This window comes from Larimichthys crocea, chromosome XI, assembly GCF_000972845.2.
Source record: "Larimichthys crocea isolate SSNF chromosome XI, L_crocea_2.0, whole genome shotgun sequence".
Taxonomy (NCBI): domain Eukaryota; kingdom Metazoa; phylum Chordata; class Actinopteri; family Sciaenidae; genus Larimichthys; species Larimichthys crocea.
The window spans coordinates 14,873,640-14,887,180 of NC_040021.1; the positions used below are offsets into that span (position 1 = coordinate 14,873,640).

The 13,541-nt window shown below is 42.9% G+C and overlaps 1 protein-coding gene across 3 annotated transcripts in view; it reads right to left on the reverse strand.

Moving 5' to 3' along the window:
* Positions 1 to 13,541, reverse strand: part of evlb (Enah/Vasp-like b) — a 46,602-nt gene that overhangs the window by 26,971 nt on the left and 6,090 nt on the right. For 2 of the 3 annotated variants that reach the window (XM_019263227.2, XM_010731897.3), the window contains exon 1: positions 7,317 to 8,073. The exons of the other annotated variant lie outside the window; for it this stretch is intronic. In XM_019263227.2, the coding sequence (XP_019118772.1) occupies positions 7,317 to 7,417 (101 nt within the window). In that variant the 5' untranslated portion in view covers positions 7,418 to 8,073. Of the gene's footprint in view, positions 1 to 7,316; positions 8,074 to 13,541 lie in introns of those variants that run through there. 3 annotated transcript variants of the gene reach the window in all.

The following is a 13,541-nucleotide window of genomic DNA, read 5'->3' on the forward strand; positions in this document are numbered from 1 at the left end:
AACAAAGACGTGGATCATCAGCAGACCTGAGGCAAACTGAATGAAGCCTGGGTGCTCAAACAACACCCACCTGTCAATCAAAGCGCCCATGCTGTTAATTCTGCATAACTTTAAGCCTTAATATAATTTGAACAGGTGAGATTTATAAAAATTTAGACTCAGTACAGTTGTCGTGGATGTAGAAATTAGCTATAGAGACCAAAACTGTTTTTTGTACCAGGCTGTAAACATGTTTACTTCTGCTGTGAACCTGGACATTTTAACATGGGGACTTATGGAGACTGACTCGTTCTGTAGCCGGCCTCAAGTGGCCGTTTGAGAAATGTCTAAGTTTTTGGCACTTCTGTGTTGGCTTCACTTCACAGACACAGAGGAAACTGTTTGGGTAAACATTGTACCTGCTTATTGTTCAAGTACAATGTAACATTGCTGCTAACAATAGACTTGTTTAAATGTATTAAAGGTGTGACTGGTTTCAGTTCATACCCATACTGACTTTTAAATGACTTGAAAGTAGTCTGCATTATGACTTCCTGGCTGGTAAACTGATACGCCTGTTAGAGGCGCTGACATTTAGGAAGCAGGTTTAATACTAATTCACATAATCCCTTTAATGTTTTCAGAGTAGGTTGTGATTTAAAACTCAGTGCTATTGGGCAGCGAATAGTGAAATCTCAGAGCATCTTATAATCATATAAGCTTCCTGGCACTTTTGTCATCCCAGGACGGACAGAAAAGGTCAGAACAATGCATTCATCTGTCTATAAAGCTACATGCTTAGGAAAATTAAATAAACAAAACAAAAAAATAGCTTGTGAAAGAATTATTTTTATTTTATTTTAATCCATGTTTTATAAGTTGCACACCTCCATGTGCGCTGTGACAGTTATTCAAAAGCATGCTAATCAAACTGTGTGTGTGTGTGTGTGTGTGTGTGTGTCACAGCCTGGAGACCCTGCAGAGAAGACGCGTGCGCGCACACACACACACACACACACACACACCTAGACTCTAGTGGTGACTGCTGAGACCACGCTAATCTGTTGGCATGACAACTGGAGTGGAATATTCACTTGGCCTAGAAAATATGGCTGTGAAGAAAAGATGAATGAGCAGTGTGATGTGGATAAAAACCAAAAAAAAACAGCAACATAAGCCTTCAGACAGTCAGCTCTTTAATTACAGACCTGAATGTCTCTGTAACAATACTACACAATGTCCTGTCTCGTCCTCTCATCATCAAGTGACAGTCACACGAGGCTGCAACAGTGTGTTAGCACGGGCGTGTGCATCCATATGACTGTGTGGGAGTCAGTGTATGTACTGCTATGAAATACCGTATATCCCATTGCCTTGAAGGCAGACAAGACAGACTCCACAGACTGTAAAGCAAACTATTTGCTGTGTACATGTTGCCTTGCTCTGGGGGTTTTGTTGTTCCCTTTTCAAAACACTAATATAGCCTTAAACGTGTCTGACGGTCCACAGAGGTCAGCTGGGACTGCCAAAAGGGATAAAGCCACGTCCTGGTGCCATAAAACAGGTTTACAGAATTTATGGTTTAATTCAAGCTGAGAGCCTGTGAAGAGAGTGCAAGATGAGGTTTCTTTTACTGCTGCTCCGCATGATCGCATAAAGCATTTAGGACTTTCTCCAACACTGAGCGCTAATGCTGAGGCTGCTCTGAAGAAAAAAAAGCAGCACAGCAGTGGGAAATCTTGTTGGGGAGGGCAGAATCAGCAGGTTTAATGTGAGATCAGGTACTCTCAGCTTTTATGTTTGACCATAATGGCATGCATTATGAAGTGTGATGGATGAGAAAAGCTTGCCTTAAGATTTAGATACAGTTTAAGTGGTGTGTTATTGGTTTGCAGGAGGATGTCTTAATTTCTGACTGTGGTTTGAGCCACATGTACAACATTATAAAACTATAAAAGCATGTTGTCGCGTCAGCAAAATGGCTGGTACAGAAGGTCTAATAGAGAGTTGGCAAACTTACATTGGATAGTTTTAACTCTCTTTAACTGAGAGAAAACATTGGACGGTGCAATTAAAATTAAAGACGGGACTGTCTGACCCTATTCGGCTTATATCAGAGAGAAGGAAGAAGAGTGGAAAATAACTGAGACACTCAAAGGATTTAGACTTCGGATGGTCCTTTATGTCTCTGCAAAGAAGCATTAGCAGAGACAACACATGGTCAATAGTTCCCTGATGAGTTGAATGCAGCCCTGAACAAACAGGTTCATCTGCTGTGAACTCCCAAAATCGACACACAGCAATTTGATAAGGTGCATGAACATCACTTTAAAGGAATCGTTCAACATTTATCCACTTACTGGGGGTTAGATGAAAAGATTGATACCACTAATGCTTTTCCTTTAAATGCACAATCAGGATATGTAAAGCTTAAAATGTGTGTTAATAAGTGAGCTTTATGGTCGATTCAAACCAAATCAGGTGTTGTGGCGAGTTGCTGCAGGGATATGCGGCTGTGTGTGGGGATGAAAGGGGGGGAATTTATATTTCACAATCAGAAAATAATTTTACTTCTCTCATTCAGCTGCTTTCTCCAAATCGACACTCACTCTCTCTCATTCAGTCTCCATGTCATTCAACCACTGCTCTCTCTACGCCTGGAGAACGTCAAGGGGTTTAACCAGTCCGATCAGCTGATTGGCCACCATGGTTTGCATCAGGTTGCACTTCTCTAAAAGTTGAATCTGGCTCAACTTCAGTGCCGCAAATCGCTGTGTTTTGTTTTTTCCCCTCCACAAAGCCCACACCACCTCAGCCAAAAAGCAGCACTCCCATTCAAATGAATGGAAATGACAGATTTGGTCTGAATCAGGCCTTAGAGGTGATGGTAGGTGGAACTTTTATGCTTGGACAGAGCTAGGCTAGCTGTTTCACCGTGTCCAGTGAACTATTCCTTTAAAGCTCCTTTCATTTCTGTTTCATGTGTGGCATTCAAGGCTTCGGATCCAACAAGGAGCCAGACATTCCTGTCTAGTTTGTTGTTCATGGGAATCTTGATCTCAGCTTAATGAGCACCTCCTGGAATGTTTAATAGAGACTCTCGTGCCTCAGGCTGTCCTGGTCTACCTCCAACTGAAGCTGAGTGCTACTGTAAACATATTAGAGGAATCTAACTTTATGTACGTTGACTGGTGAGTGTGTGCATGCATATAGTTTTCTCCCAATTAACCCAGACATGAGCTGATGAATCAAAAGTTTCGGTAAATTCGCTTAGACGGCTGCAAGGAATAGAGTACAAGTTGGAAAACGAGGGACAGGGAGAAAAACTGGAAAGCGACGAAGAAAAATTAAGACAAAGATAGATCGAGGAGGCAGAAAGCTACAGAAGATAGGGAGAAAAGTAGAGTGGGGGTGGCTTTAAAAAATGCATGCGTCTCCATTTGGAAGAAAGATTTCCCAGCAGAGACAGCGAAGACTGTAGGTGAGAGCCTAGCTGGAGCATTAACACTCAGATTGTCTGAAAGAAACCCTTCCTCACTCCTGGAAGCAAAGAAAGAGGAAGAAGAGGGTGAAGGGAAGGAGAAAAGGAAGCTGTGGAGATGCCTCAAGGCTGTGCCCTCTATTCCCCGTGATGCCATTTAACCGCTGCTACTTACTGACATACACAGATATGCACAATGACACAGGGCAGACATGTTTACATGTGATCCATTTTGCAACTGAGTTTTTGCTGAAGGCCAAAGGGTCAAGTGCTCTCCATTGCAGACTACAGTAGGACCTGATAGTCTGCATAGCCCACACTCAGGCATCAGTAATTGGCCGACTTATCCTTTTTTGAAACGTACACACCACCACAGTGGCTATGTGGTTTAAAAGCAGTTTGTATGTGTTCCACAAATCATAAGTCAGACAAAATTCCAACAGTGTTTTCTGACCTACATGTACGTTGGACTCTGAAGGAACAATACAGACATTTAGTCTCCTCTGGGACGCCTGAAAAACAGAAATCCCTCCCATCATCACAAGACATAATCCTCAAGCGATAGTGTACATTACAGCAGCTTTTAGAATTAAGTCAAAGGCTTTCAAGGTGAATAAGAAGTGAGTAAGCTGAAGGGGAGACTCATTCAAATCTCTCACATTAGAGCAACAACAAAAGATGTAGTTTGGTGACATTGTGAAGTAGCGTGGGATCATGGGAGTTGTCTTCATTATTAAACAACCATCATTGCTGATTAAAATCTATCTGACACGGCCCAGGCAGTAACCATGTCCACCATGTCCATATGATGAGGTCATGTATTAAAGTTTTATTCACGTTATGTTCGGCCACATTTGTCAACTTCTTTCCTCACTCTGTGAAACCAGCAAAGCAAGGAAATGCACTGTTACCTGAAAAAAATGACTGGTTTCTCTGAACATTGGTGGGAGTATATGGGGAAATGTAAGATAACTCAACAAAATATTTTGCATAGGCCTAGCGTTTATAGCCGTTATACTCAGGAGCATTTTTCTGATCTGTTACTGCCATTGTTAAAATATGGTTACAAAAACAACGCGGTAAAGATGAAGATTAAGAAAAGATTAGGGCCATGGTTAAATGAAATCAGCACTGACTGAAGTTACCACACTACGCCTGTGTCTGCTTCTGAGGCATACAAGTCTTAATTCACATGGACACAGGAAGTCTTTGTCAGTTGTGTAAAGTAACATAGGTCCTTTTAGACATTTGAGCATAATACCAATGTTGTTGTTTTTCTTGTGAGGAGAGCGTCAGCTGACACCAGAAAGAAACAGCTTTAGCTTTGAATGTTAACATGCAGACTTTAAACAGTGAACAGCGTCCACACAGCGGTATCCTGTCAGTGTTAACCATTAAAATGAGCTCAAACCATCAGAATATGTCTTTGGTTCTTCTGGTAATATAACTGTGTTCATGCCACATTTGAAATATTTTTATGTAGCTATTTTTTGTCAATGGGAAAAAGATGTAAATAAAGCCGCTTTCTGCCTGAGAAGAATCTAATATTCAGTTATGAAGCGGGTTTTTTTAAAATAAATATCATTGAACAGGATTTTCATAATGAAGAAAACATCAACCACACATTGGGTTTCTGTTTGGAGCCTGAAGAAGAGGCATTGAAGCAGAAGGTCTCTCTCTCTGTATGTGTTTGTGTGTGTTCATTACTGTGCATACATGCACTGTGCATGTCTATGTGCTACCATGGATTGGCCAGCACTGGTTGTCATGGTTATCTGGCTATACTGTGGCTACTTTGGTCACCATGGATCCAAGGCTGGTACTGATATTCCAGCATCTTTCCAGCAAGATTCTTCTTAAAAGGCGTTTTCAACACCAAAAAAAACATCGTCATACATATTTTCATTTTCTTCTACAATCACTCCTTTCTCCTCTAATTCCACCTGCATCCGCCTTCTCACATTTACAATCCACTCTCTCTTCATTTTGCTTAGCTTTGCTTTTCTCACCATCCCCCCTCTCTCTCTCCTGGTCTCTTATTTTTTCTCCCTCTCATCTCATCTCATCTCCCTCCTGTGCCTCCCTCTTTTACTCTCTGCCTCTCTTGATTTCTCATTTTTCTATCTCTAATATCTTTTCTTTTTCCTTCCTTCCTGCTCTAATTAACCCACCTTACTAATAACACAGCAAATGACGCCGCTGTGTAACGCTATGTGTGTCCACTTCCTGTTTACAGTGCGCTGAACTTCAACAGCGAGGAAAAATATGACAAGTGATTAATGTGCAGAGAAATAAATCCAGCAGTCTGTTTATTTTTGTGCGTTTTCAAGTGTTAATTGCATAAAATCTGATTTGCTTAAGGGCCTGCTCGGTCTCGTGAAAACACATCGCACCTTAAACCTCTTTAATCTCTACAAATGCACACAGTTTGTGTGTTTGCATGTGTGTGTTGGTGTATCTCTCCTCCAGCGAAGAAGAGAAGTGTGAAGCACAGCCGGAAATGTGCGAGACTGTAGTTGTTGTTTTTTCCATACAGGCTGCAGTCTACTCAGACACATCAAACACTGATATTTGCTGATGTGGACATTTAACAGAAGGTCGCTGAGGTAAGACTGCACCGGATCGAACATGTTTAATAGTTTATCAGGCTTTAAAGAATCCTTCTGGCCGTTAAAAACAGCAGGTAAGGTATGCACGGTGGCACACTAGAGATGGCTCAGGAAAACTAAAATCAAATGCGTACAGACAGTTAGAACACTGAGTTTTATACAGATACCCTCACTTTCTTTCCCTCTCTTTTTCCTGGTGCTGCCGCCCAGCTGTGAACGCCCTCGGACTCATGTGGATCCAGCCTGGGCCAGACCATGATAGTAACACGATGTAGCTGCATAAAGCTGCTCCAGCCAAACTAAAAGCTGCTTAGCGGGGCAAAACTCTGGCTGAGTCCCTTAAAGCTGCACTAATCAGAGCTGTTAGAGGAGGAATCGTCAAATGTATTGCTCACAAGATTACAAGGACATCTGAATATGTGCATGCAACAATGGATGGATGGAAGATACTGAGACAGATGGCTACAAAGAAGCTAAAATAATTGTGAACGTGTGCTTCACCGGACTGAAAAAAAGGCTAATATTTCCTCATGTGGATGTCCCACAGCATCAGGTCTGACTTCTTTCACGCCTGAATGCAACAGCTCCATCCGACACAATTACATCTCAACAAGACAAAGAGCAGGGAAGCTGTTGCACATCTGAGCATGCGTCCTCGAGCGCTCCTGAAACCATGACGGCAGACGTCGGGCTGTGGATGCAACAAGCCACCCTGAGCACTTTCAACGTTGATTGGAGAGGAAGAGTGGCAGAAAAAGAAAGAGGGAGAGAGAGGCGTAAACACAGAGAACAAAAGAGCCACAGAGGCGACCAACAAGAGTGCTAAAGCGGCCACAGGGCCCCTTGATGGCAAATATAACACAACTGCTGCACTATCACCCTCTCTGTCCAAACTTGGCAAGCTCCTCCATAGACCATCAATGCCCTCTGCTTCTCCCAGGAGTCGAACACTTTTCTGCACAGCTCGCTGACACATTAGCATGCAGCCCCATCCCCCTGCAAGGGCAACCAGCTACTCACAGCAGCACTCATCATACACAGATATATGCAGCAGCAGCAGCAGCTGGGGATCTGCTGGGGAAAACAATCATGATGCTCTGGCTGTTTTTTTTTTAGGTGGACTTTAAACACACCTTCTACTGACAAAAGCAGATCAGACCTGGGTGTCTCCACCATTCAGGTGTGATGGATCACCCGTCTAGTGATGAATCTATTGTGAACACCTTTCCCCATCCCTGGATGCTTACCTGACTTTAAACTCAGTGAGTTGTGGTTGCGCCCCCGGTCCCGGTTCAGCACAGTAGATCTGGGGGAAGTAAAATCGGTGCGACTGAAGGTTGATGTCCATGGTGTCCACACGCAGCAGACGCACAGGTCTGTTTCACAACAGCAAAAATGAATGGAGAAAAAAAAAATCTTGCTTTTTCCCTTTGTCTGCACTGAATTTCGTCACTGACACTTTGGCTAAAGGTCGGAGTTCAGCAGCAGCATCCCAGGTCACCTTCTCTGCCCGAGTGGTCGCAGGGCTACAGAGCACTACCGCCAGGAAGGCATCCCCCTCCTCTTCGCCTCCACCGTTCACAGAACATTCAATCACCTCTGCTACCCGGCACTGAACAGGCACACTAACCTATTTCCCCACTAGCAGCCACAGTACACTCAGCAGCTGTGAGCACAAGAACAAAGATGACTCCAGTAAAAGATGCTGAAGGTCCTAAAGACACAATGAGTGACAAAAAATAATCCTGGTTTGTGGTCATCAATTCATCCTTTAGCTGGTGGAAGGAGCAAAATTAGGGAAAAAGGAAGGAGAATTTTGAACAGTGAGAGAAAGAGAGGCTCAGAAATATAAGAGCAGCCTCAGCTACATACAAAGGAGACTGAATGGGAGATGAGAGTCCTTTGGTTTTTACGCTTCAGAGATAGAAGAGGAGGGGAAAGAGAGAGAGATGGAGATAGAGAGAGATTCCCGGTGCTGTGAGGCGTTGCCCTCGCACTGCCTCTCCTCTCTGTGTCTCATTGGATTACCTCCTCCCTCTCCGACCTCCCCCCTCCCCATCCCTCCTCCTCCTCCTCCCTCCATTTCTCCCCTCCCAGCTGTGACAAGAGCGATGGACCGCCAGCCCCGGAGGCTGCTGGTCCTGCCCCTCCTCCTCCTCCTCCTCCTCCTCTCTACCCTCCTCTACCCGGCTGCCAGATTGGCCGAGGTGAGGATGCGTAAGCCCACATGGGGAGAGGGAAGGGGGGGGCGAGGAGGAGGAGGAGGAGGAGGAGGAGCAACAGATTTTAATTCATCTGATGGCTCCCGTCTTTTCTCGCATATGATTTGAGGTGGAATGCCGGGCTTGGGTGGAGCTCTGGATGTAACACACACACACACACATATATATATATAAACACACACAGTGATCTCACAGCATTTACCGGATGTTCATTAACAGAAAGGGGGACAGGTGGCGGAAAGCAATACGTCCCTCTGTTGGAATTTGGTAACTTGTGGCTGAATCGGCTGTGCACAGATGCACGTACATGTGCATCATAAAGCTGAATTAAACCGAATAGTGAATCAGTGGAATAATGGTCAATGTCTGCATCAATAAAACAAACAATGAGCGACCAAATTTGAGTGTGCAAACACAACATTTTTCTCCTTGCTATGTTGAACCAGATGCGTGAGATTATGAATTATATACAGTAAGTGCTGCTTTGCCATGACACTAATCTTCTGGGTAGGGTCCACATCACATTTACTGTACATCCTCTGACATCACATGAATGGTCTCTTTCTAGTACAGCTCACCCCGCTCACATCATCACCCACATCTGTCCTTGTGTTTTGCCAGCAGGCAATTTCATTGATTGCACAGCCTATAGAACTGTTGGATGACATAGTTTGCTTTGTAGACGACGTGGACAGGGAGCGGACAATTTAATAGCAATTTACTTCCCTGCAGACAATGGTGTTTAACCACACATTACGCCAATAAAATGTCGTGCTTGTCCTTCTTATATCAATGTGATCTTAGTCACATATTTGCCGGATGCTTACATCATGTGAGATGTAAATATCTACTTGCAGTGAGTTGCATCATGTAGCTTTCTCCAGAAATGAGGCGTCATTACATCCCCACAGCAATTTAAGCACAGATTTAAAGGGCTACGCCAAAGATTTACTACAGCACAACAATGTTGGTAGGGCAGGAGGCGGATGTACAAGTGTGAATCTCATCTGTGATGCTTCTTTTTGTTATAGGCCACTTCGCCCTGCCACACCCCTTCTTTGCCAGTTGGCATGAAATGTTAATCGGCTGCTGTCCTTATGACCAAAACTTTCGCTAAAAGTCTGTGAACCAATTTGGAAGTTATGTAGGTCACTCCCTGTGCCATGCTTTCTTTTAGTCAAATGGCATAAACACAAACACACACCTTCACACACACATTTAACCTCCATCTCAAATAGAAAAATGTGGTTGTGTAGCAGAGGTTTTTGTGGCCGGACCGACACAGTTACCTATAGAGCTGCTGGTTGCAGCTAAAAACAGAATCAGGCTGATATAAGCGTTTTCAAAAATGCTAGATCGTATGTTTCCAATTCTGCAATAACTCAATAGCATATTTAAATAGACTTCCCCTGCTGGGTAATGCCCATGTTTTCCAAACTCATTGCCACAGTCTGTAATACTGGCTTTAAGTTAAAGTGTTTAGACTTCAAGAAAAGTAAAGACATCAAGGTTTTTACAATTTATAGTTCCCCAACAGAAGACATTACAACTCAAACTGTTTACAGGCTGAGTAGAACCATCCAAGATAAGTCAACTGAAATGTGTAAAACTCATGCAGTCCCCCCTTAAATACATACACTATACTATATACAATATACAATACTGACCATCCTAACCCCTAATACATATTACTCCCAATGTTTCTGTCTTTTCAGATGGTCACTGTGTCAGTCATAGTCTGACTCTGCAGCACAAAGAGGTGAGTGTGTTGGTGTGCAGCATACACACAGCACTGTGTGCGGAGTGTGTAAATATAAGTGTGATTTGTTTGGTGTAATGCTCCTAACCTGAGGGTGATAACAAAGAGTTTCACTGAAATCAAATTAAACATAATTCCACTTCACCATGTTCACAGTTTTACAAGAATAAGCACTCTGTTCTGACATAATAGTTATTTTATTGGGACATCATGAGGAGTCACAGATGCTGCACCAGTTGTCCACCAACCGTCGCACCCGATGCTCCTGAGATCTCAATTTTTACTTTTTTGAAAGTCTTTTTGATACACGTTTTTGATTAAATTTTTATATATCTGATTATTAAAACATATGCCCATATTTGTATCTGTCAGTCATTACTGCAATATCCTAGAAACAACAACATAGACTAATGGATTTCTTGTTTTCTGAAAAATAAGTCCCAAAAGATGAATATGTAACTGAAGTGGGGTGTTATTTTGCCGTGTGTGAGTTTCAGCTTGATTTATAGACTTCATGAACGTCCACAGAGGCCACACTTGACTCCATTCATATTAAAGCAAATACACAACTTGTTTCTTTCTATCAAAAGGCAGCAAAAAGACTTCTCAGCAACATGTCATTCAGCCTTCTCTCGCTTTTTCTGTTTCAGGAGAGAAGGGTTTGTTTACCGTCATATTCTAGTTGTCACAACTGACACCATGCTGGCTTTTGCCACAGTGCGTTTGCGTGTGATATTGTGAGAGTGTAGGTGTTTTACTTGAGCAGTGGAGAAACTGCCATTGCGAGGAGGAAAAACAAAAGAAAAAGACAGATCAGGGTCACAGATGGAGGAGAGAGTGGAAATGATTTTATAACAAACGGATGAGGGAGGACGGTTTAAGAGTATTTTAAAAAAATGTGAGGAAAGGGATGGAGGAATAGGCAGAACAGGAAGGGTGAAAGGACATCAAGCCTCCACTTACAGTATATGCCCATCCCCCACCTCCATCTCTCTCTCTCAGGTTAGACCTCGGCTGCAGATTGCATTCTAATCCTCAAAGCTCCACACCTCCATTTCCACTGTGTGTGCCTGTATAGTTGACTGTGTATGTGTGTGTGTGTATGATAGAGAAAGAAAGAGTACAGCCAAGTGCTACTGTAACGTGGCTATTAGCATACAGCAGGAGGGATGGCCTGCTGTCTGACACACAGCATGACTGAAGTGTGCGTGTGAGTGTGTGTTTGGCAGGGAGGAGAGAAAACAGGAGGATGTGAGCAAAGTGAAAGTGAAAAAAAAAATGTTGCAGATGACATCAAATTCAGGAGAAGTGCGTTGATGTCCAACTAAAGGATGTAATGCTGAGCGGGTTTGAGTTTCAGATCTACTTGGTAGACAGAGTAAATCATTTATGGAGTATGCTGGTGTGTACAAACTGTTCATGACTTTACAGTGAAACATTCACGAGGTCTAAAAGACAAAATGAACAGATGGATGTAAATGACTCGTCTAGCTTTGTCCTGGTTGACTTGTTATCATTTTAATGGGGCATTGTTGACGTCCTAGTAGCTCACCTGGTAGAGCGTGCACCCCATGTATCAAGTCTAAGTCCTCACCATAGTAGACTGGGCTCAAATTCTGCTTAATTTCTCACCTCCACACACCTGGCCAGTTCCTACCTGAAATTTACGTGAATGCTGGATTACAGATTTTGGAAAAAGACAAATATTGTCAGATGAAGCCCCACCCACCAAATCTGATGTTAGAAAGGTGCGATTAAGGGGATTTCAGACAGTTTGACCATCTAATAAGCAACCTGTTGTAGTATACTGGCATCTTCTGCTTGAATGGGATACTGTAGTACTTCCTTTATTCAATCTATGGTACAGCCAACTTCATAAATGTGTTTACATGTAGAAGATGAACAATGAGTCTTGGTTTCATCTCATCATATGGCATGAAACTGTACAGTGCTGTGCATTGGCAGCATATTTTACAGAGTCTCTCCTTTACTATGATTCACACACAAATACTACATAAAGGCGCTGTCAAGTACAAGACAAGTCACACAAGCTGCCTGTGTACAAGATCCACAAACACACACGGCCACAAGCAGAGTCAAATACAACAGCTGCTACCAAACAAGACCACAAAAATAGTCTTTGTAGAATAAAATAGTTGATTTTAACTCATTTGCTTGGGTCTGTTTATTCATCATTCATCCTGACACAGACAAAGGAAACAAACCAAAACACCACCTCCACCAAGTCTGACAGATAAAGTGGTGTTGTTTAATCCTGAGCTGTTTGTTCTTTCCATTAATCTGTTACAGATGACTTTTGTCTCATTTGTCAAGAACTCTACAGGACATTTATTTACTTTATTATGTATTTTGTAAAATGGCAATAAATCAGGCTATACGCAGTCCACCCTCAAATTAAAGCTGAGTTCAAACACTTTGACCTCAATGCCATCATTTCTTTTCTAATCCAATGTGCTAAAAAACACACAAAAAAAAGTGTGTCACAGTCCAAAGCCATGCAGATTGTGCTGTACGCTTTTCCAGCTATCCGGTCACATATTATTCTGTATAATCCAATCTGACTTCTCCTTCCCTTCATCCCACCAAACACCCACAATCCAACTGTATTCAGTCACGCTACACAGAGTAAAGTGATATGGAGAAATAAAAGGATTAAATGAGTGCGAGAGGTGTGACAGAGAGGAGGTTAAAGTTCTTGGACGTTTCCTGTCGTTTCGTTTAACTCACACTAGCTCATCCTCTCAGGCCTGGGGATTGAATTTCAGCTGCAAACGTACACACACACACACACACACACACACACACACACATGCACGTGCACACACAGTTTGACTCACATGAGCCGATCATTTTAATTACGCCACACACCAATGGGAGCTGACAGAGGAGAGATGGAGGGGGAAGGGAGTCGGAGCGGTGGGGAAAGGAGCAGCGAGTGATTTCTCTCATTCACAAAGATTTGATTACCTCTCTCTCTCTTAAACACACACATTAACACACACACACACACACAAGCGCACGTCTGGGTGGATTTGCTTCCATGCTCTGCCTTGTGACGCCTGAGTGTGCATAATTATGACTCATAAACCACACTGTTGTCACCCAGGATGCACTGTGTTATTATACGGATGCACAACAGAGTCAGGACACGTGACCTCACACCTGAGACTGCATGTATCTTAGTGTGCAACATCCTTCTCCATTTTGTGCTGTGTGTGGCTGCGGTAAGGCACATGCATCATGGGACAATCTGCAAGCTACAGCAATATATATAAATACATACAAGCCACTGGAAGCCCATTCATTTTCCTCGTGCAAGCAGAGAAACTGAACAACGAGCAGCTGAACGTTGAGTCATATCTGTGCTTTACTGTTTCTGCCCCATTAACAGAATTTTTTCACAAAAGTTGGCTTACACTGTAGCTGGCAAGTGCAAAATGAATGAGAAATTGATGACAAGGAATAAAAGC